At 45.6% G+C, this 23,331-nt stretch overlaps 1 protein-coding gene across 2 annotated transcripts in view; it reads left to right on the forward strand.

Moving 5' to 3' along the window:
- NCAPG2 (non-SMC condensin II complex subunit G2) overlaps positions 1-23,331 on the forward strand; it is a 110,643-nt gene that overhangs the window by 62,232 nt on the left and 25,080 nt on the right. For both annotated transcript variants that reach the window (XM_069729715.1, XM_069729717.1), the window contains exons 10-19: positions 2,004-2,096; positions 3,223-3,348; positions 3,441-3,620; positions 6,689-6,841; positions 10,806-11,028; positions 11,105-11,244; positions 14,382-14,555; positions 15,261-15,331; positions 15,421-15,574; positions 22,739-22,912. In XM_069729715.1, the coding sequence (XP_069585816.1) occupies positions 2,004-2,096; positions 3,223-3,348; positions 3,441-3,620; positions 6,689-6,841; positions 10,806-11,028; positions 11,105-11,244; positions 14,382-14,555; positions 15,261-15,331; positions 15,421-15,574; positions 22,739-22,912 (1,488 nt within the window). The remainder of the gene's footprint in view (positions 1-2,003; positions 2,097-3,222; positions 3,349-3,440; positions 3,621-6,688; positions 6,842-10,805; positions 11,029-11,104; positions 11,245-14,381; positions 14,556-15,260; positions 15,332-15,420; positions 15,575-22,738; positions 22,913-23,331) is intronic.

Raw genomic sequence — 23,331 nt, forward strand, 5'->3', positions numbered from 1 at the left:
TCTTTCTGGGTCTTACCCTCTTGCTTGAGGGTGTCAATGATGGCCTTCTTGACATCTGTCAGGTCGCTAGTCTTACCCATGATGGGGGTTTTGAGTAATGAACCAGGCAGGGAGTTTATAAAAGCCTCAGGTATCTTTTGCATGTGTTTAGAGTTAATTAGTTGATTCAGAAGATTAGGGTAATAGGTCGTTTAGAGAACCTTTTCTTGATATGCTTATTTATTGAGACAGGTTTTTTGGGTTATCAGGAGTTGTATGCCAAAATCATCAGTATTAAAACAATAAAAGACCTGACAAATTTCAGTTGGTGGATAATGAATCTATAATATATGAAAGTGTAATTGTAATCATTACATTATGGTAAATAATGAAATTTAACACTATATGCTAATTTTTTGAGAAGGACCTGTATGTGTGTGTATATATATATATATATATATAATATATATATATATGTATATATATGTATATATATACATATATATATATATATATATATATATATATATATATATATATATATTACAATTTTTTTTTCTGACTATTTGACTCAACTCCCCCTTTCTTATATATATAACATGCTCTGGCAAAAATTGAGACCACTGCAGAATGTTCATTTGTCTAATTTTTCTCTTTATAGGTATATTTTTGCGTTCAATGAAAATTGTTCTTGTATTCTGTAAACTACTGACATGGCTCCGAAGTTCCAAGCCATATATTTTGTATTTATTTTCTGAAAACGAGAAATGGTCAAAATAACAAAAAATGCATTGCTTGCAGACCACAAATAATGCAAAGAAAAGAAGTTCATAATCATTTAGAAACAACAATACTAATGTTTTATCTCTGGAAGAGCTCAGAAATCAATATTTTGTGGAATAACCATGATTGTTAAAGTTTGCCAAAGATCATAACCTGGAGAGGCGTACAAGCCACAGTGTCTTGCACCCACTGTGACATTTGGTGGAGGATCGGTGATGATCTGTGGATGCTTCAGCACGGCTGGAATTGGGCAGGTTGTTCTTTACAAAGGACGTATGAAAGGTTATCGTGGAAAAACAGTTGATTCCTTCTGCTCAGGCAATGTTCCCCAACTCTGAGGACTGGTTATTCCAGCAGGACAAGGCGCCATGCCACACAGCAAGGTCAATCAAGGTGTGGATGAAGGATCACCACATCAAATCTCGTCCATGGCCAGCCCAATCTCCAGACCTGAACCCCATTGCATTATTTGAGGTCTGCAAGCAATGCATTTTTTTGTTATTTTGACCATCTCTCATTTTCATAAAAATAAATACAAAATGTATTGCTTGGAACATCGGAGACATGTTGTCAGTAGTTTATAGAATAAAAGAACAATTGAAATTTTACTCAAAAATTTAACTATAAAGAGAAAAATCAGACAAACTGAACATTTTGCAGTGGTCTCTTAATTTTTGCCAGAGCTGTATATACATAATTTTTTTTTTTTTAAAACTTTATTTTTATTTTACTTTTTCTCAGTTTTTCATCCTTATGTGAGAAGAGGACATTTGTTTGCTTGTTCTGTATATTGCAGTGTTTAGACAAAGTTACTTTCTATGAAGGCCAGTCACGAGATGGCAGCTATGGAGGCCGTCAGGAAGCCCCTGAGTGCCATGATAAACAATTGGCCACCTGCGATCACGTTACATGGGGCCGATAGGAGCCAGTGCACATGCTAGTGATGGACAGCGACATTTAAATGGTTAAGCGGCAGTGATGGACGCTAGCTGCGGTCACTTGTTACAGCCATATCCTGGCTGTCCATCACAGCTGGCATGCCACGGGTATGGTGCGAGGCCACTCCGTACTCCTGCACCCGACACGTGTACCAGAGCGTCATCTATCAGGAAGGGGCTTATTACAGTAGAGCATGTTGAGGTGTGATTCTTGTCATGCATCCTTCGTAAGCTGTACACAGGCTCGTTGTTTCCTGTCATTCAGTCGGCCCATATTATAAGGTTGCATTTCTTTTTTCGCAGATACTAAGCTATTTTCATCAGCAAAAGCTGCGTCAAGGAACAGAGGAGATGCTGTATAGACTGTACCAGCCCATCCTGTGGAGAGGATTAAAGGTGAATTTTCATTCTTTTTTTTTTTCCTTTTTAACTTTTTTTTTTATATATAGTTTTAAGGGTTTTTGGTGAAGGCAAAGTACTGAACATTACAGTTTTGACAATGGGGAATGATGTGACACCATTTCCCATTGCCCCATTCTTAACATCAGGTTGTGAGCAAGGTGCTGTGATGACCCTAGCCATCATCGCCTACAATTTCCCCACTTTGCCTTTTCTGCCGGTGAGGAGACCATCGGTTGCTGCATACATGTCCACTGCTTTCACTTCTATGGGAGTCATGGAAACAGTCAGGCATGTTAGAAGCCTTCACACCAGATGACACAAGGGTCTGTGAACCCCTATTCTGGAGTCAGGTATTTGTCCCAGAAAGGGGATCCGCATCTGTACCATTTGTGGCAGTAACAATATCCAGGTTGAGTTTACCTCTGTTGCAAAGTTCCAGAACATTTCATACAATATAGCAGCGGAGCACATCAGATTGCACCTAATTTACGTTGGCTTTACTTCAGTTTTAAAAATTATGCAGCAAATTGTTTAATTCCTGTAAATGAATGCAATTTTACTTGTAAGACCAAGCAACTTCTTATTAAACATCCTCTCTGATCTAAAGAATGGGGGGATTTTTAATTCTAATGTTTACTGCTCATTGTCGACCACCTCTGTAGTCTGTAAGTGGTGGCTGATCTCCTAGGCAAGGAGCACATTGCTTATGGGCACTTTGCTATATAGCCTGTAAGGACTGATCTAAATCGTGCTGAATCCGATCAGGTTTAGGGCCCTGCTCTCCTCTGACACTACGAAGGCAACGCTGCCTCTGCTCCCGGCATTGGAGGATGCACAGTTTGGGTCAGCGGCTCCTCCACGCTGCTTATCTAGTCTGTCAATAAGGAGCGCACTGTCCCCTTCAAGAAGGATGCTGGGAGGCAATGGAGTTTTGCGCTCCTGGAAAGCAATGTTGAGGCAACCCCTTTTAAATGTTTTAAATTTTATTTGAGGAATATTATGTATAGAGTAAGACATTTGTACGTCTAAACCCTCTCATTGTTGGACATTAAGTTTGCATTATTTATTATTTTTTTTTAACTTTTATCATGAATTAAAATGTGTTGCATCTTGGAAATAGGCAAGAAATGCACATGTTCGAAACAACGCTGCTTTGTTGTATGTCGAAGCCTTTCCTCTGCGGGATCCCTGTATGAGCCATGAAGAAATGGATAATAATATCCAGAAGCAGTTTGAAGAACTCTTTGTAAGTTTCTGAACACTATTGCACCAATAGAGTTAAGGTTAAGGAATGGAAAAATTAAATCTATATATTAATCTTCATTTTGCCATTTACAGAACCTTTTAGAAGATCAGTCACCCAATGTGCGATCTACTGGAGTTTTGGGGGTCTGTAAAATTACTGCTAAATATTGGGAGATAATTCCGCCATTAATCTTGGCAGATTTTATTAAGAAACTCATTGGCGATCTTGCTGCTGATATTAACTCTGCTGAAGTACGCGCCTCTGTTTTTAAGGTAAGCTTTGGTTTTGTTTTTTCTATGTTCTCATTAAAAGATGAAAAAATCCATTACTGGGGGAGTTTTTCTGCTTTGACAGGGTCTTCAGTAAACTCCTATAAGCCAATGGGGTATATAATGTGTGGTTTCACACTTCTTTGAGAAGTAACAGTTCCTTTTATGAAGGTTTCCCCACAATATTTTACTCTTTGGGGCAACAAGCACTTAAAGGTCTTTAGCCTCTGCTTGATTAAGACCGAATTCACATATGTGCGGTACATGGACTGTGGATGGATCACAATACCTGTCTCAACCGTGACTTTCTATCATGAGACAGTTGGGTCAGAGATCCGCCCATTGTGCTCTGTGTTACGATCCAAGCACAGTCCGTGTTCGGCATGTCTGATTTGGGCCTAATTGTCATGCATTCAGTATAGGAATCTGATCCCGAGACTCATGTACACAACATGCTCTGGAAACAGATTTTCCTCCATGTTATGACAGCAGGCAGAGAAGATAGTTCCATGTTTGTGATGGGTACCTATAAGCCTGTTTTACCCCCAGCCTTTTGTAACTTTTGAAAACTACACATTTTTATATTGTAAGCAAAAATAAAACTGATGCAAGAAGTAGCCGTGTCCAATTTGTGTAATATATACTTTGCATCAGTTTTTTTTTTTTTTGACAGGAAGAAAGCGTGTCAGGTGTTCATGTAACTTGTTTTCTGCAACTTGTTTTCTGCAGGGAAAAGATATAACGTATATGAAAATGTAAAAAATAAAAGTATGTAAACATGAATAATATGTAATAGTCTACAATATTATAAAAACGGAGCAGTTTTTTTTTTTTTTTTTTGCACATTTTTATTGAGGTTTCAAAAGAAAAGAATTTCACGTGATAATAAAAGCTTGAAGAGTCCATGAAAATGACTGTAATCATATTATTCAAGTACCATGTACTTTTTAGTCACCAGATAGGAATAATCTTTCATAGAATGGGCATGACAACAATAGTCTTTTATATAATGATTCTGCAGCTCTCTAGGCAGCCTGACAAACGTTGTTTTTTTTTTTTTGTTTTTTTTAAAGATGAAAATCACGCAAATACGCACATGTTGGAATCCCCCTTTTTGGTGCAAGCTCCGGTGCTGAGGCCGAACCTTTCCGGGCACTTGACAGCTCACCTATACAGCTGACATGTGCCCGCAACAACCACGGGTGGAATCACGATCCACCCACAGTTATTAACTAGTTAAATGCCGCTTTCAATCCCTGACAGCGGCATTTAACACTCTCTTAGGCTACGTTCACATTAGCATTTTGCAGGGCTGCGCCGGGCGCAGCCGCGGCGACCCGTGCGTCATGCGCCCCTATATTTAACATGGGGGCGCATGGACATGCGCTTTCTGATGCATGCGTCTTTTTTGGCGCAAGCGTCAGGGCGCAGAGGACGCAGCAAGTTGCATTTTTTTTGCGTCCAAAATCATGCCAAAAAAGGACGCATGCGTCACAAAATGATGCGTTTTGCATGCGTTCTTGTTTGCGTTGTGCGTTGCGTCGCCGACGCAGCACCGCACAACGCAAATGTGAACGTAGCCTTACAGCATGTCTCAGACTTCTGTGGTTGTGCCAGAATTAGGGGGGGTGGGGGGTTGTTTTTTTTTATCGCCGCTGCATTGCAATAACATCGTATCTATACCAAAATTGTATCAATAATAACGTCAGCGCAGCGTGCAAAAGATATGCATGTTTGGTGTTTGTGAACTCCTAGTGACCTGGAGAATCATAATATCAGGTCAGTTTTAGCATTTAGTGAACATGGTAAAAAGAAGAAATTTGTGGAATTGCACGCAACATGGCATTCACTAATTATTCAAGGAAATTTTGTATTAAAAAAGTTAAATTGCTCTCCTTCCCTTCCGAGCCTTTCCATGCACCGAAACAGTGGTTTTCCCCCAAATATGAGGTATCGGCATGCTCAGGAGAAATTGCACAAAAGAAAAAAAAGTAAATGTTCTTTTTTTCCCCTTCCACATTCTAAAAATTCTTGTGACGCACCTGAAGGGTTAATAGGCTAATTAATTGTGGTTTTGAGCACCTTGAAGGGTTCAATTTTTAGAAGTGTCACTTTTGGTTATTTTCTGTCATGTAGACCCCTCAGTCACTTCAATTATGATGTGGTCCCTAAAAAAATTGGTTATGTAAATTTTGTTGAAAAAAGAAATTCCTGGGTAACTTTTAACCCTTATAGCCTCCTACTTTTTTTCTTTTTTTTTGCTAAAATTATGCGGATGTAAAATAGACCTGTGGGAAATCTTACTTATTAACTATTTTGTGTGACACAACTCTTTGATTTAAGGGCATAAAAATGAAAGTTGGAAAATTGCAAAATTCTCACCAAATTTGTTTTTTTTTCACACAAGTCATATCTAAAAAAAATTTTTTTACCACAATCATGAAGTACTATGTGTCTCGAAAAAATAGTTTCAGAATTAGTGGGATCAGTTGAAGCGTTCCAGAGTTATCACCACATAAAGTGACACTGGTAAGAATTGTAAAAATTTAGCCTGGTCAGGAAGGTGAAAACTGGCTTTGGGACTGAAGCGGTAAAGAAACCTGTCAGGTCCAGAAATGCTTTTTACCTACAGATATAGGGTTATAATCCCACCTGCCTGCTTATCTGGGGCAGCATCTACAGGTAGAAAATGTTTCATCTTTGTGGTGCAGGCAGCCATTAGTCACCGCTAAGGCCTCTTTCACATTTCCGTCGGTACGGGCCCGTCGCAATGCGTCGGGCTGACGTACCGACGGACGTTGTGAATTCTCTGCACGACGTGGGCAGCGGATGGACGCATCTGCTGCCCATTCTGCGGTGAGGTGGGGGTGAAGTTTCAGCCGCGCATGCGTGGTCGAAAATGGCGGACCCGTCGCACAAAAAAAGTTATATTGAACGTTTTTTGTGACGACTGTCCGCCAATTACCGACGCATCCAGTGCACGACGTATGGAACGTGTGTCCATATGTCGCAAGGCATTGCAGCGGAAGTCCCATATATACATGATTAGATTTTTTTCTTCTCACACACAGTGTATGCTCTATCTTTTGGAGAACAAATTGAGTCATCCGTTATTGGAACAGATGCTGCCAGTACTGAAAAACAGTCTCCACGATCATTCGGAGAAGGTCCGTGTGGCTTTTGTTGATATGCTGATAAAGATAAAAGCCCTCCGAGCTGCGAAGGTATTGCATTATTAATTACATGTGGTTCCTTAATGTACTGTAGCCTTTCGGCTGCTAACATATAATGCCAAGCTTTAGGGACAGAAACATCAAATGAGTGTCTAGGCCTCTAAATACAAAACAGGTATAGTAATAGGAACTTGCTGCGTACTTTAGCTACTCCTTAAAGTGGCCATTACACAATACGAGTATGGTATCTTTTATGCCAATGTCTAAGTAGGGGACATATTGCTTAGTATCAGAGTGCAGACTGCTATAATGATGTTGGAAAAAGTTAATAAGCTCAGAAATTGTGATTTTGCACCTAAAACTGGGATATGATAGATACTTTAAAAGTGTTGTCCACTACTAGGACAACCCCTTCTTAAACTAAATGTTCGGCCCTGATAAAATAATGAAGCCTATACTCGCCTCCCGTGCCGGCACCATTCCCGCTGTCTCAGCACTCGCGGTTTCGGGGCTGTGATGCGGTGGATTGTCACGTGATGCCCATTGCCCAATCAGCACTAATGTCACTGTCTCCGCCTTCGGACAAACTGAACATGAAGAGGACGTCCGGGCTGCAGCTGATCTCTGGCTTCATCTTCTTGTTCAGTTTGTCCGAAGGCGGAGACAGTGACATCAGTGCTGATTGGGCGCCGGAGTCACAACACCCCATCATATCCCCGAGACCGTGAGCACACGCACATTTATCTTATTATAATGTGCCGTATGATACTGTGTGTGTGCATATGTGTATGTATGTATATATATATATCTGCAAAGTAAGAATGCTTTCCATATCTTCACTTCCAGGACTCCTTGTTCTTCTATATGCTGTAGATAGTTATTAGTGACATAAGCTGTAGGTTTGGGGTCACATTCTTGCTGCAGAATAGATTTGGAGCCAAACAGATGTCTCCTTGATGGTATTGCATGATGGATAAGTATCTGCATGTGTTTTCCCATCCCCACAACAGCAGCAAAGAACAAAAGGATCCACAGGAAATGTGCAGATTTCTAAAGGTACCGTCACACTCAGCAACTTTACAACGAGATTGACAACGATCCGTGACGTTGCAGCGTCCTGGATAGCGATCTCGTTGTGTTTGACACGCAGCAGCGATCTGGATCCCGCTGTGCCATCGCTGGTCGGAGCTAGGAGTCCAGAACTTTATTTCGTCGCCAGGTCGGCGTGGTTCGTCATGTTTGACATCAAAAGCAACGATGCCAGCAACGTTTTACGTGGAGCTAACAACCAGCGAGAACGAGAAGTGTGTCGCCGTTACGTCACTGGATCGCTCCTGCATCGTTCTGGAGTTGCTGTGTTTGACGTCTCTACAGCGACCTAAACAGCGACGCTGCAGTGATCGGCTCGTTGTCTATATCGCTGCAGCATCGCTGAGTGTGACGGTACCTTAAGGCTAAGCCTCTGTCTATACTTCAGTGGTTTCCTGCCCTTGGAGGGAGAGCTATTGTCCCTGGATTGCCAGAGGTAGTTCTTGTTACCTGGGGGGTAGCTGCTGCTGAAAGTTGCAGGGTCTGGCAGAAAGACGGGCTTGACCCCATTAGTCTGATCCATTGTGATGTCTGGGTCCTTTTGTGTCCTAGACATACTGACACTGGGCCAACGTGGGACATCTAGGGGCATTTTTAGAGTCTGCATGTGATGAGTCAGGTGCTCATTCAAGTTGAGACGCAGTGGCATCTGCACATCGCTTCCGGTATCTGAGGGTGCAGCGCCGGGTCCGCCTTGGTGCACATGAGTGGTAGGAGATGCTGACCCAACATCAAAACGTTAGAGGTCACTTCAGGAAAGCGTGGCTTGGTAGGTGTTCCTGACTGGTTGGGGAGTGCGTTTCCAGATAAATTGCTGGATTAGTGCTCCTAAAGTGCCAAATTTAAAAGCTCACTCTGTAGCTGTAGTAGTTAACTGCTCAGAGACTGGGTAAGTTACTTTTTGTATTTTTGCCCAAGACTATTGGTATATCATAGTTGCCTGTATTTTAGGACAGGCCTATTCAGACAAATAGTAAAGGACATTCCCTTTGTAAGAGTAACCTTTTACCCGCATATGAAAAAAGGCTATGTCAGCAGTGTATTGGTAGGAGACTAACGGAAGAATCCCCATCATTGATACAAGGTCTACAATCTATACTTAAGGCTGAAGTTAAGAGTTTATTCTAGGTGTTTAGGCATAGAAAACTTCCTAGTACATCAACAGGAAGCTATGAGGTCTCGCTATTCTAATTTCTATCCTGATCAATGAATGACTACGACAGATTTTACAGTGACTACCAAAAATCTTCATTTCTCGGTTGCTTCATTTGGGACTACAAGAACCATTGAACATCCTAAAACTTTTCTGAGGTGTGAAAACTAATACTAGTACTGTAAAGGAAGAATAGCAATCCTTCAGGACACTACCCGAGCAGCTGCCAAGGATTCGGACACTCCCAAATGTGCAAAAGGAAGATGTTGCTTTATTAGAAATCCAATTAAAAAATAAGTAACGTTTCGCTCTTAAAACTCGGACCTATTTTTCAGATAGATTGCTATCATGATAAGAGAGCGGAGTGCAGTGCTCTGTTAGTATCTGATAGCAGCCCCAAATGATCGGCGCTGATCATGGATTGCACTTTTAGTACAGCATCATCTTCCATTTGCACACTTGTAAGTGGCGGATTCCTTTTTCTTTTTTGTTTGATTATATGGAGTGATATCCTAGCTCTGCACTCATATGGAGTATCATGTATCTTGCATCCCTAGATGCAAAGGTAAGATCTTCACAAAAATGTGAACTAAAAATTAAGTAAAGTCTCTATGAAATAGAAGAACAGACGCCTGGAGGTTTAAGACCACAGGAGCATTCTACCCCACACACGATCTCAAAAGTGGTCAAGTGGCAACAAAAGGGTCTCTAGCCAGATGGGTTAGATCTGCTGCAATTTCCTTTGCTTACACCCTGAATGGTCATTCACCTCCGGAATATGTAATACTAGGGCTATGTCTACCTTACACAGAGAGAACCAATTCTTCTCTGCAGATTGTTCCCTATATCTTGTTACTGTGCTTAGTCTTGCCATGTTGTCAGACCTGTGACCTCAAACTGTCTTCCACAACCTCACCCTTGAAGCAGAGTTTTGTTGTTCCTCACCTAATGTTAACCCTCTCGCACAGTTGTTTCAGTTAATAGCTGTCTTTCCACCTACATATGAAATTATAATCATTATTGCCCGTTTGGTATAATTGGCTACTCCAGAACATATTACAGAACCCCGACTTCTCTACAGTTTTGACTAGAAGAACATTGACTTGTTTTACATTTATCTTTTGTTCATTCACATTGCCTTTTGTTAATAGATAGTTTTAAAACGTCTCCTTTGGAAGCCTTCTTAGGCTACGTTCACATTTGCGGCTTTGGACGCAGCGGCGTCGCCACAAAACAACGCACGTGTCATGCTTCCCTATCTTTAACATTGGGGACGCATGTGCGTTCGTTTTCATGCGTTTCGGTGCGTTTTGCGACGCATGCGTCCTTTCGACACACCTGGCAGTGCGTTGCAAACGCAACATGTTGCATTTTTTATGCGTCCAAAATTTTTAAAAACGCTTGCGTCGCACTTGCGTTGTATTTGCATCGTCGAAGCTTCAAAACCTCCATTGAAGTGTATTGGCAGCGCAGAAGACGCAAGTACTTGCGTTGTTGTGTGTTGTAGGACGCATGCGTTCTTTACTTTAAAAAAAAAAAAAATGAAAAGACCCTATATGGTAAAAAAGGGTTGAACGCATGCGTCAAAAATGCATGCGTTCTACTTGCGTCTTTCGTGCGTTGCGTCCACGACGCTGCGTCCAAAGCCGCAAATGTGAACGTAGCCTTAGCCACATTTTTTTTCTATACCTGTTATAGAGTAGTTTGTGTATATGATATACTGTGAATATTTTATTATAATCCTAAAGCCACCTTAATGTTTTATGGTTTCAGTTTTGGAAATTGTGCCCCATGGAACACCTGTTGGCCCGCCTTGAAATGGATTCACGACCTGTTTGTCGCCGCCTTGTCAATCTTATGTTTCATTCCTTCTTTCCTGTCAATGAACCAGAGGAAGTTTGGTGTGAACGATGTGTAGCACTTATTCAGATGAACCCCACAGCTGCGCGGACGTTTTATCAGTACACCTATGAGCACACTGCCCCCACCAATATAGGTAAACGCGCCACTTTTCTGTATTATCAGTCGGCATCACTGTTGATTATCTGACAGCATTATTTTTACTTCTTCAGTGAAACTAATGCTCATTATAAGACGCTGCTTGAATTCCTGCTTGCAGAAAACCATTTGTAATGCAGATGAGATGAACGATGAGGAGGAGGAGAATTATGATGGCAACGAAAGTGAGCCTGGAAAGAGAACGAACAAGAGTGTAAGTGGGAACTTCTGCGGTATACAGAAGTGTTTGCTTTCTAGAATCGTATACCGTCCCTAATGCTGCAATATTTGTAATGGTAACGTGAGGGGCATATTTTCTGTTGCAGGTTTTCATGTAATTTGGACTGATTAGAATAATGTTGATTCATAAAACTCACTTTATGAACATGATAGATGCTCTTTAGCTGGCTATTCCCATGTTTAGAAGCAGTCAATAGCCATGGTATAAGGTGATAACTTCCTGATCTGTGGGGGTCTGACTGCTGGGATCCCCGCTAATCTCAACTACATGGTGGGGCCAGACATTTAAAGGGGTACTCCCATCTCCAAGAGCCTTCACAATATGTAGTAGGTATAATATTAGCAAATACCTCCAATTAGAAATGTATAGTTTTCCTGATTTGCTATGTCTTTCTTGATGTGCAGGCATTGCAAGATCTTGGGTATCCTTGGTACATCCAGTAGCAACTAGCCAACTAACTGTCATTATATCAGTGGTCGTAACCATGGATACATAAGGTCCTGCAATGCCTGCACATGAGGAAAGAGACATAGGTAATCAGAAAAACTATGCTACGTTTCTAATTGGAGGTATTTGCTAATATTGCTCATATTATTATTACACCTAGTACATATTGGGATAGGATATTGGAGATGGGAATGCTCCCATAAAGTTCACCTTCCCACCTGCCTGCTTATCTTCTATTTACGCCCTTCTCTATGAAGCCAGCGCTGTAAATCAAAGAAGTGGTGGAGATGGAGAGAAAACAAACAGATGTGAAGGTGCACTTAAATGTTTGCCCAGGGCCAGCTCCAGGTTTTTGAGGGCCCCGGGCGAAAGAGTCTCAGCGGGCCCCCCTCTTTAACACATACCACGATTCATGATGCACAGATACAGCAGAGAAATATAGCACAGCCCATGTAGCGTATAGCACAGCCCACGTAGTATATAACACAGCCACGTAGTATATAACACAGCCACGTACTAAATAGCACAGGCTACGTAGTATACAGCACAGACACGTAGTATATTGCCCAGCCACGTAGTATATTGCCCAGCCACGTAGCATATAGCACAGACACATAGTATATAGCACAGACACATAGTATATAGCACAGCCACGTAGTATATAGCACAGCCATGTAGTATATAGCACAGACACGTAGTTTATTGCTCAGCCACGTGGTATATTGCACAGCCACATAATATATTGCCCAGCCACGTATTATATAGCACAGCCACGTAGTATATAACACAGGCAGCCCACATACCTAGTATATAACAGGATCAGAAACCAGGAAAGGCCTGGTTCACAAACTCTGAATGAAGCAAGCAAACAGCTTGACATTAGGATGAACGCAGCAGGCCCAGGCTCCGCACTAAATCCCACATTTCTACACCCGGACTACCTCTATCAGCTATGCTCCTCTCACTCGCTCCTTCAGCTGCACTGAGGTTTTTCTTGCTAACACTAGCATCGTTTGTGTCCTCACTATGTCCGCCATATTGCCATGGTCGCTGATATTGGAATACATGCAGTCTGGTCTTTGGGAAAATGGCCGCCAATATTTAGCTCTGCACACTAAACTGAAGACAAATTCCTGTTAACAAAAGCTGTAACTAAGGACTCGGTTACCAAGCTGCATGGGAGTAATAAGGTGACCATGTGACTTATCAGCTATTGGAGGACTACAAGTTCGGTATACACATCTCATTGTACGAGACAGAGACTGCTCATATATTACCGGGCCGGAAGCGCTCTGCTGTAATGTGACACGGTGATGATCTGCACGTGAAGCTGCTCTGGGGGGTAGGCTGCATCCCATTCCCCCCGCCCCCGCAATGCGCAGCGTTGGGACCGTCACCGAAGACGAGTCACTCACTCACTGCTTCACTGAGTCCTGACTGCAGCTGCTGCTCGTCTTCTCCTGCTTGGCGCTGCCGCTGCTGGAGCCTGAACCTGTCCTGGAAGTGGAATGGAATGGAACCAGCGCGAATGAACGGAATGGATGTGATCCGATGATCTTCTCTGTGCTCTTCTTGCCGGCTCTTAGGATGACGAGCCGACCGGAAGTGACAGGACAGATGACCCGGCGTCGCCCGGAAGTGACTCTCTTTGTATTGTATCCATGGTGACGGGCCGGCGGAGGTGAGTATTGCAGCTGCGCAGCGCCAGGCGCCAGCGAAACCCTTAGATCTCTGTGCCGCCTGCTTCCGAGGCGCCGCTGGGCACCGGGGATGAGGGATTTGAATGACTGAGTAGTCTGAGTCACTGTAGTCACACACAGCAGGGATGTAGTGCACTACCATAAATGGGCCCCCCGTCTCGCCAGGGCCCCGGCATTTGCCCAGGTGCTGACGCCAGCCCTGTGTTTGCCCATGCCATGATGCACCGAGCTCCTGTGCTGACAGTCTCCTTTAAGGGTTTGTTCACACAGGCTGTAATGTTGCTGCAGCTTTTTGCATAGTGTCAGCCTCCTGGCGACAGCAGCATACACCCATGGTTACCTGTGTCTCCCAATGAAGCGATGAAGAAAGCATGATTGCAGTCATCGATTTGAAATAACTATAAATCTATTAGAGGGAACGTGTAACCAGGTTTTTACTACCTAATCTGAGAGCAGCTTGATGTAGGGGCAGAAACTCTGATTCCAGCGATGTCACTTACTGGGCTGCTTAGTGTAGTTTATACAAAGTCACTGTCTTATCAGCAGGATATTTTTACTAGAGGACTACTTGGCATGCTGTCAGGTAGTCGAACCCCACCACTGATTAGTCAGCTTTCTGCCCATTAACAGTGTACACAGAAAGCTACCATTCAGTGGTGTGTGCAGGGTTATGCAGAGCTCAGCATTCAGGGAACAGTTAAACATGCGGCAGATGAAAGTTTTAAATCAAAACTACAACAAGCAGCCCAGTAAGTGACACATCACTGGAATTAGGGTCCCTGCCCCTACTTCATACTGCTCTCAAATGGGGTAGTAAAAACTTGGTGGCAGATTCTCTTTAAAAATCTTTTGTACCGTATATGTCTCACCTTTACCGCCTCTTGTGCATGTCCCCTAAATGTTTAATCTTTCAAAGTACTTTGGGCTTTGCTGCAGAATATTGACATTTTGTTTATTTTTCAGGTATTGGAAAATGTGCTGTCTGTCGAAGATGCCGCATCCATGGCCAGTTTAATTGAAATTGTGGTAATCTTGTGGCAAAGTATCAAAAAAGCTCTTGATCAGAATGAAGAGGCCAAAAAGTACACAATAAGCAAATTTGCCACCGTGTTGCCTGAGTACTTCAGAGCATTTAAGGTACGTGTCTGTCTCTGTAACAGGAGGTGAACTCATCCGAAAACTGAGTCTTCACATCGGCTGCTCCTGGGGACCATCATCTCCGTTATATCATGAGCAGCTCTGGGATCGGTGCTGGGGGCATCCAGGCCGGACTTCCCGCGAGGGCCATTGTGCTTTTCACTTTACAACTAGCAGTAATTTCTTATTATGATGTTGGGATAATTGATGGTTGATTAATGATGAGTGAGCGTGCTCGGAAAAGGTGTTATCCGAGGAGCACGCACGTGTCCTAATCGAGTATTTTTGACGTGCTCGGAATAAATGCTTGAGTCGCTCCTGCTGCATGTCTCGCAGATGTTCCACAGCCGCAATACATATATGGATTGCCTAATAAACAGGCTATCTCTGCATGCGTGGCGGCTGTCGAACAGACATGAGACAACAGCTGCTACAACTCGAGCATTTTTTTTGAGCACGTCAAAAATACTCTATTAGGACACGTGCGTGCTCTGATAACCCCATATCCGAGCACGCTCACTCATCACTAGTTGTGATGCCACAAATTGTGTCCTGAAGCTTGCAGTTTTAATAGCTGACATTCTCCCCATCATTTGTCTATATTCCTCCATAGAAGGGTTTTTCTATCACTACATGCGAGTCCTTCCTGTGTAAATGCTCCATTTATTCCAGTAACATAATGTGCCTTCCCTGTTTTACCTGCAGGATGAGCGCTGCACTGTAGCATTAATAATCTTGGCTTCTTTTATGCCTCCATCTGCCGTTCCTACATTCAGGTACGCATTACTCAGATGCTTGGCATTATCTGTGTTTACTATTAAACCTTTTACTTACACATGCATTTCGTATCTCCATTATCCTCTAGTTGTTCTGTTCTTTCTAAGCTCCGAAACCTGCACACCGGTGCTGAAGAAAACAAGTACGCCACTCTCATAGACTGCCTGTGTCGCTGGGGGCAAGTGAGCCACATACTGGAGCTTATAAATGATTGGATGTCCGAAACCTTCCCAGAGAAAAAGGTAACGCTGGCTAAAACCGAAGTTCAGTGAAGAAAGACCGTGCTACTTGTCTAAGAGAGGCAATATGCCATGATTGCGGACACTTTTATGATGCTCCTTTCTGTTCAGTCACATCTAGCAATTGGAAGGCTAAGTCGCCTCACCGTATATCAGGCGTTATTTATCATCCATAGTATGGCTGCAATTACCAGCACTGACCAGAACTTTCGGCATCGTGTATATAATGCACCACCTCTTCGTTCAAGTCATAACAAAAATTTCCAGTGCTGCGAAATGTAAAAAAAAAAAAAGAAGAAGAAAAATTGCAATTCCACCATAGATTTTTTTCCCCCCTATGTTTATTGTGCAGGATAAAATGACCTAGCACAAATCTCCAGGACAGAATGATTACTGAGATAATACATTTGTCTAGGTCTTGGAGCTTTTTATTTAAGTTGTAAAAAAAGAATAAAAAATTTGGGAGGTAAAAAAAAGATCATATATATTGCCATTCATTTGAGACCTCTAACATATTCATTTTATCAGCAATACAGCTGGTTAAAGGTTTGCTTACTCTGTCGCCTTATTGGGGGACACAGGACCATGGGTCTTATGCTGCTGTCCACTAGGAGGCGACACTATGCATAATCTGAAAAAGATTAACCGTGGCTCCTCCTCGGCAGTATACACCCCTGGACGGCGTCAGCCTTCTCCAGTTTTTGCTTAGTGTCGCATAGGAGGCACACCTAAAACTTTTTTTTTTTTAACTCTGTTTTTTCCGACAGGATCACAGAAGAAGAAAAGTGGGTCTCCTGCGAGAGTCTCCCGACATGGCTCCTTCCCCGGCCCCCTATTACGGGGTGCCCTGTTGAAGTCGAGATAGCTGTTCCCCATGTCGCTCCTTCCCCAGTCCCTCGGGTGCTGGTTCAAAGTCGAGACCCCCCCTTCCCCAATTCCTTTTGGTTTCTGGGTTGAGGGCGAGGCGAGGATAAAGCCCCCTGAAGGTCATAGCAGCACCCTCCGTAATTCCCCTCTGGGGGCATTAGGTTGAGACGCCTCAGGTAGGGCCTGTACAGGCAGGACTCCGCAGCTCCCAGCAGCATGGGCCAGCACACTGTGCCTGCATCCAGGGACCCCAGCCCAGCTGCGGGCTCCTGTCGGGGCCGGGGGGAGTGCAGGCAGGCATGGCACAATAGAGACACAGGACTCCCTTCGCCCCTGTCTCTGCAGCAGCACCAGCTCTATACTGCCTCAGGGGGACCCCTCCCCTCACAGGGCCCCCTTTCCGCTTATAGCCCCACCGCTATCCTGCCCTTAAATCCCGAGGGGGGGGGGGGGGATGGGGGGTCCGGTTCAGATCCGACCCCCTCCTGGACTTCTGCGCTGGCCTGGAGCCTTTCTGGGCATCAGGCATCTAATTAAGGCCGCGGCTTCGGCCTAGCTGAAGCCACCGCCTCCTCTCCGCCCACCGGCCCGCCCCCAGATGATAAATATGACACTCTACAGTGTCAGAGGGGCCGGATCGAGACAGGGCGCGTTTTTTACACAGCTCTGCCACCCTTTTTCAGCTCTTTGCCGCCTCCTCCCCCTTCCTCTTCTTCTCGGCGGCCATTTCTGCTGCAGGACAAGGATTAACCCTGCATCTCCCGGTCAGCAGGACCAGGCCAGCCAGTCTCCGGGGGGCACAGGACTGTGGATCTTCGGCGCTGGACCTAGGGGCAAGCTGGTGGGGTAAGATCACAGCTGGGTTTTCTACTCGGCTGTGAATCCATATTCCTATAAGACCCCCTATAGGCTCCTCTGCATAGCCACTCTGTAGGGTCCTCTGCATAGCCAGCCCTTCTGCACTCTGTGCACTATGCCGTGCTCAAGGTCCAAGAGAACCAGGCAGGACTGCTATTATGCATTCTGCACAGCCTGCAGGACCGCTCTCCCCAGTGGCAGCACGTACCCACACTGCTAGGACTGCATCCAGACCACTGTGTCAGAGCCACAAGAAGCCCCTGCCAATGCTTCGGTGCCTAATGCCACGCCGGAATGGGTCACTCAGGTGTTGCAATCTATGACGCAGTCTATAGATAACGTAACCTCCACATTGCTTCAGGCTCTGCAGAGTCATGCCTCGGCTATGACCGCTACCCAGCAAAGGGAGTGCTTGACTCAGTGACAGGACGACCCTGGCACATCCACGTCTAGGTCAGGACGCAAGCGGACCCATAGGTCAAGTCCATCTGTGTCATCCCATAGCACACGGTCATCCCCTTCTAGTGATAGACACCGTAGTTCCAGGTCATCCAGACCGTTCCCTTCCAGGGCCAGACAATGCAGATCTCCGCAATCCCCAACCAGAGAAGGCCTCCGCCCCAGCTCACCCAACAGGGGACGCGTCAGTGATACACAGGATTCGGAAGGCACCTGTGACACAGACTCAGACAAGGAAACGGAGGGGTCCCTGATCCCAATCCCCCTAGCAATACAGCGCTAGTTGAGGACATAATATCTTCCATCCATCGGGTGCTGGACATTTCTGATCTGCCACCAGAGGCCCCAGAACACAAGATTTCCTTTGAAGGAGCTCTGAAGCCGCCTAACGTTTTCGCTAACCACCCAGAGTTTAAGGCGATCCTTAAAAAGCAGCTCTCACAGCCTGAGAAAAAAATCGCTAATCGCAAATATCTGGAGGCGAGGTACCCCTTCCCGCAGAAGGATACCAAGGAATGGACAGATCCACCCGAAGTGGACCCCCCAGTCTCTAGGCTAGCAGCACAGACCCTCCTTTCACTGCCAGATAGCTCAACCCTCAAAGACGTAGCAGACCGGCAGGTAGAACGCATGGCTCGTTCAATATTCGAGGCTGCAGGGGCATCCCTGGCTCCCGCTTTCGCTTCAGTTTGGGCTGCCAAGGCCATTCTGGCCTGGGCCAAAAATTTACAAGCTGGCCTCCAAGCATCCACTCCTGAGCTGTCGGACCAAGCAGTTCAAATATCAGTTGTAGCACATTATATGCTTCATGCAGCTCTGGATTCAGCAAGGGGTGTAGCGGGGATAGCATCAAACGCCATCACAATTCGGCGTATCCTCTGGCTGCGGGAATGGAAAGCGGACGCAGCCTCAAAGATGTCCCTCATGCACCTCCCCTACTCAGTGGGCGACTTTTCGGTGAACAGTTGGACACGATGATATCCAACGCCACCGGGGGTAAGAGTACCTCTATTCACCAACTGAAAACTAAACGCACTTACAAGAAGCGTAACCAAACTCGATTCCGATCCTTTCGGAACTCCACGGGCTGATCCGTCTCGCGTACAGCACAAAATCGTAACCGTTCCCCACGCAGGGACAACTCACGTTCGACGCAAAGGTCGGACAAGACCTGGCAGTCAAAAGCAGGCCAGTCTTAGCCCAGAGGAGGAAGATCTCAGACTTTCTCCTCATCATGACGAACGGACTCCGGAAGACACCACACCCATAGGCGGCTGACCTTTGCTCTTTCATCAAGTCTGGCTGCCTATTACAGAACACAGGTGGGTCAGGGAGCTAGTGTCTTCCGGATACAAGATAGTTCACCTCCAACCCACCGGACCGATTCTTCCTCTCTGTCCCCCCAAAACCACCAGCCAAGGCTCGTGCCTTCCACCAAGCGGTCTCCTCGCTTTTTTCAAGCATGAGTCATAGTACCGGTCCCCACGTCCGAGCATTTCCGAGGGTTCTACTCCAATCTATTCGTAGTTCCCAAGAAAGGAGGCAGCGTACGGCCCATACTGGACCTAAAGCAGCTCAACAAATATGTACGGGTCCGTCATTTCCGCATGGAGTCCCTTCGGTCCATCATTGCGTCCATGGAGAAGGGAGAATATCTCGCCTCCATAGACATACAAGACGCATACCTGCATATACCTATTGCACCCGCCCATCAGTGATTTCTCATGTTCGCAATCGACCAGGACCACTACCAGTTTGTAGCTCTCCCGTTCGGACTCGCCACGGCTCCCAGAGTGTTCACCAAAGTCATGGCAGCCACCATGGACGTCCTGCACTCCAGAGGCATAGTAGTCGTTCCATACCTGGACGATCTACTCATCAAGGCTCCCACCTTGAAGGACTGCGAGCTCAGTGTCTCAATCGCAATCGACACTCTGGTTAGTCAACCTAAAAAAGTCATCACCAACCCTGAGTCAGTCTCTGACCTTCCTGGGAATGCTATTCAACACCTCCAGGGGTCTAGTGCTCCTTCCCAAGGACAAGGCACTGGCTCTTCGCCTAGGAGTTCGCACCCTCCTCCGCAAACCCCCTCGATCTCCGGTTTGCCATGAGAGTCCTCGGCAGGATGGGGGCAGCAATAGAAGCGGTCCCATTTGCCCAGTTTCACCTCAGACCTCTCCAACTAGCCATCCTCAAGTGCTGGGACAAGAACCCTTTCTCTTTCGACAGGGAGTTCCGGCTAACGTCGTCAACCAGGAGGTCCCTGCACTGGTGGCTCAAGCCAACCTTGCTAGCAAAGGGGAAATCCTTTCTCACAGGTCAATTGAAGGTTCTGACCACCGATGCAATCCTGACGGGTTGGGGTGCGGTGCACCTACACTACAGGGCAAGTGGTCCCCAGTGGAAGCGACCATGACCATCAACATCCTGGAAATTCGTGTCATCCTCCTGGCATTGAGGGCCTTCCATCACTTACTGGCAGCCTCTCACATCAGAATACAGTCAGACAATGCCACGGCTGTGGCATATGTGAATCACCAAGGGGGGACCCGCAGTACCCAGGCGATGCGAGAGGTGTCACACATCCTCCACTGGGCGGAGGACGCAGGGTCGGTTCTCTCGGCGATCCACAACTGGGAAGCAGACTTCCTCAACCGACAAGGAATAGACTCAGGAGAGTGGTCACAAATTTTTTTGCCAGATCTGCCATCGCTGGGGGACCCCGGATGTGGACCTAATGGCATCCCACTTCAATGCCAAGGTCTCCAACTTCATGGCCAGAACACACGATCCATGGTCGCTCCTAGCAGACGCTCTGGTTCAGGACTGGACCCAGTTCCAGCTTCTGTACATTTTTCCACCTCTCCCCCTGATATCCAGAGTGGTGAGGAAGATCAAGCAAGAGGGAGTTCCAACCATCCTAATCGCACCGGACTGGCCCAGACGTACATGGTACGCCGACATCGTACAACTTACAGTAGGCGCCCCCTGGCGTCTCCCCGACCGCCCGGATCTTCTATCACAAGGCCCATTCTGCCACCAGAACTCAGGGGCCCTCAATTTGACGGCATGGCCCTTGAAACCTGGGTTCTAACCAAGGCAGGGCTCTCGCCGGATGTCATTAGGACCATGATCAGGGCACGGAAGCCAGCCTCTGCCAAGATTTATTACCGTACCTGGAAAGCTTTCTTTACCTGGTGCGAATCTTGTGGCCAGACCCCATTCCCTCCCCAAACTACTTGGTTTTCTCCAATCGGGTCTGGAGGCCAGGCTGTCCCTGGGCTCGCTTAAGAGCCAGGTGTCAGCCCTCTCAGTGCTTTTTCAAAAGTACATTGCTACCAAGCCGCAAGTAAGGACATTTCTTCAAGGAGTTTCCCGATTAGTTCCTACAGACAACCACTAGAAACGTGGGACCTCAACCTGGTCCTGACAGCATTGCAGGAACCACCCTTCGAACCCCTTAAGGAGGTCCCGCTCCGCCTTCTATCCCAGAAGGTGGTTTTCCTCGTGGCAAACACCTCGCAACGCAGGGTGTCTGAACTGACAGCACTCTCCTGCAGACGGCCTTTTCTGGCTTTTCACCAGGACAAGCTAGTCTTCTGTCCGGTCCCATCCTTCCTTCCGAAGGTTGTGTCCAACTTCCACCTCAATGACGAAATTTCTCTGCCTTCCCTTTGTCCTTCCAGAAGTCTGATTCTCTTTTTCTTTCTTCCGGAAGGCGGCCACAAGGGTCTGCCAGCTTCCAAAGCTACCCTTGCCAGGTGGTTCAAATCCACCATACAAGAGGCCTACCGCCTTAAGAATTCTCCTCTTCCAGCCGGTATTACGGCACACTCTACACGGGCGGTAGGGGCCTCCTGGGCCATTCGGCACAACAAGTGTGTAAGGCGGCCACTTGGACTAGCCTACTCACGTTTACTAAACACTACAGAGTTCATACCCAGTCCTCAGCGGACGCGAGCCTAGGTAGACAGGTTCTGCAGGTGGCGGTTCCCCAAGTTTAGGGACCTGTCTGCACAATATTCGTCCATTGCTTCCCACCCAGGGACGTCCCATGGTCCTGTGTCCCCCAACGAGGCGACAGAGTAAAGGAGATTTTTGTGTACTCACCGTAAAATCTCTTTCTCTTAGCCTCTAATTGGGGGACACATCTTCCACCCTGTTGCTCTTTCCGGGCCGTTGTTACTGTTGAGTTCTCATATTGTTTTCTTGAGCTCGTACATAGTTGCCTTCTTATAGGCATGATTATGTTATTCATGTTACTTTCCTCCTAATGCTTTTGCACAAAACTGGAGAAGGCTGACGCCGTCCAGGGGTGTATACTGCAGAGAAGGAGCCAGATCATTATATAATGGATAGAATAAAGTTAAATGGATTGTTCCCGTTTAGTAAATCCCAATCCCTGGGTGCAGTTTCTTGTATACCCATGCTGTACTCATTCTCCCCGGGCTCAGCATTGAGTCTCCCTTACTGCTGCCGTTGATCGCAGTCACTGTAATTGACAAGGTGCTGCAGCGAATCGGTGAGCTCAGTGGCTCTACCCGTATGGACCGAACATACCACTCAGAATGGCTGTGCTCACTGATTGGCTGCTGACGTGACATCCGTGCTGTTGCCAATATCCGATACCAGGAGCAGCAGTGGAGACTCCACACTGGACCTGGGAAGGGTTAGTAAAGCACAGTTTGTTTTTGTGTGTTATATAAAAAAAAACTGCACCCGGGTAACTTTTGAACTAATTGTCTGGTTGGCGTCTCTGCTCCTTGCTCCGCCCTCTTAGGCAGATCTGGCTGAGAATTGTGTTAAACAATAAAAGTATTTAATACCCGACATCTGGAGAAATTACTTTGATAAAGGAATCTGGGCCTAAGGCACCTGGAATAAAAAAAAAAAATTGCTTTGTCCTAGCGGCCCAAAATGGGCAAACTTTAGTGGATTAAAGTTAGTTACTGTGTTGTTGTTTTTTATTTTTTTTTACAATAGAGACAAAAGAATTCTGGACGACAAGTGCGCATTCAGGATACGATGGAGAGTAAGCCGGAGCTCGCTCTGGACTACATGGAGTACATTCTGACCCACACTATGAATCGGGAATACCTTCTCTCTGTACAAGCAAAAAAGTTAAATAGTCTTTTAAAAGTTCTGGGCCTTGTAAAAGTAAGTAATCAAGTCTCTCAATCTGCGTATGTAGAAATGGCTGACTGCTCCGTTTGCTGCTTCTTAAAGGGGTGCTCGGGGGTTATAATCTTGATGACCTATCGGTATTATAAGTCATCGATATCTTATCAGAGGAGATCACACATCGACTGCACCCCACATCTCTACCATGGCAAACAGGGAGGCAGGGGTTGAAACACAAGAACAACCCTTTGATTTACATGTTGACTTTCCCACTACATCTAGAAGTCTGTTCCTAGCATCCTTTAAGGATGACTTGAGTTTTTGGTACGCTCTTATGTATATGCTGCTTATTGCAACTGTATTACACTTTCATTATTGGACACTAGTGATGGACTTATGAATGATCAAGAAATATTATTGATGAAATTGACTTTTGGCTGATGCCGGCTTTATCT

This window comes from Ranitomeya imitator, chromosome 6 (assembly GCF_032444005.1).
Source record: "Ranitomeya imitator isolate aRanImi1 chromosome 6, aRanImi1.pri, whole genome shotgun sequence".
Taxonomy (NCBI): Eukaryota; Metazoa; Chordata; class Amphibia; order Anura; family Dendrobatidae; genus Ranitomeya; species Ranitomeya imitator.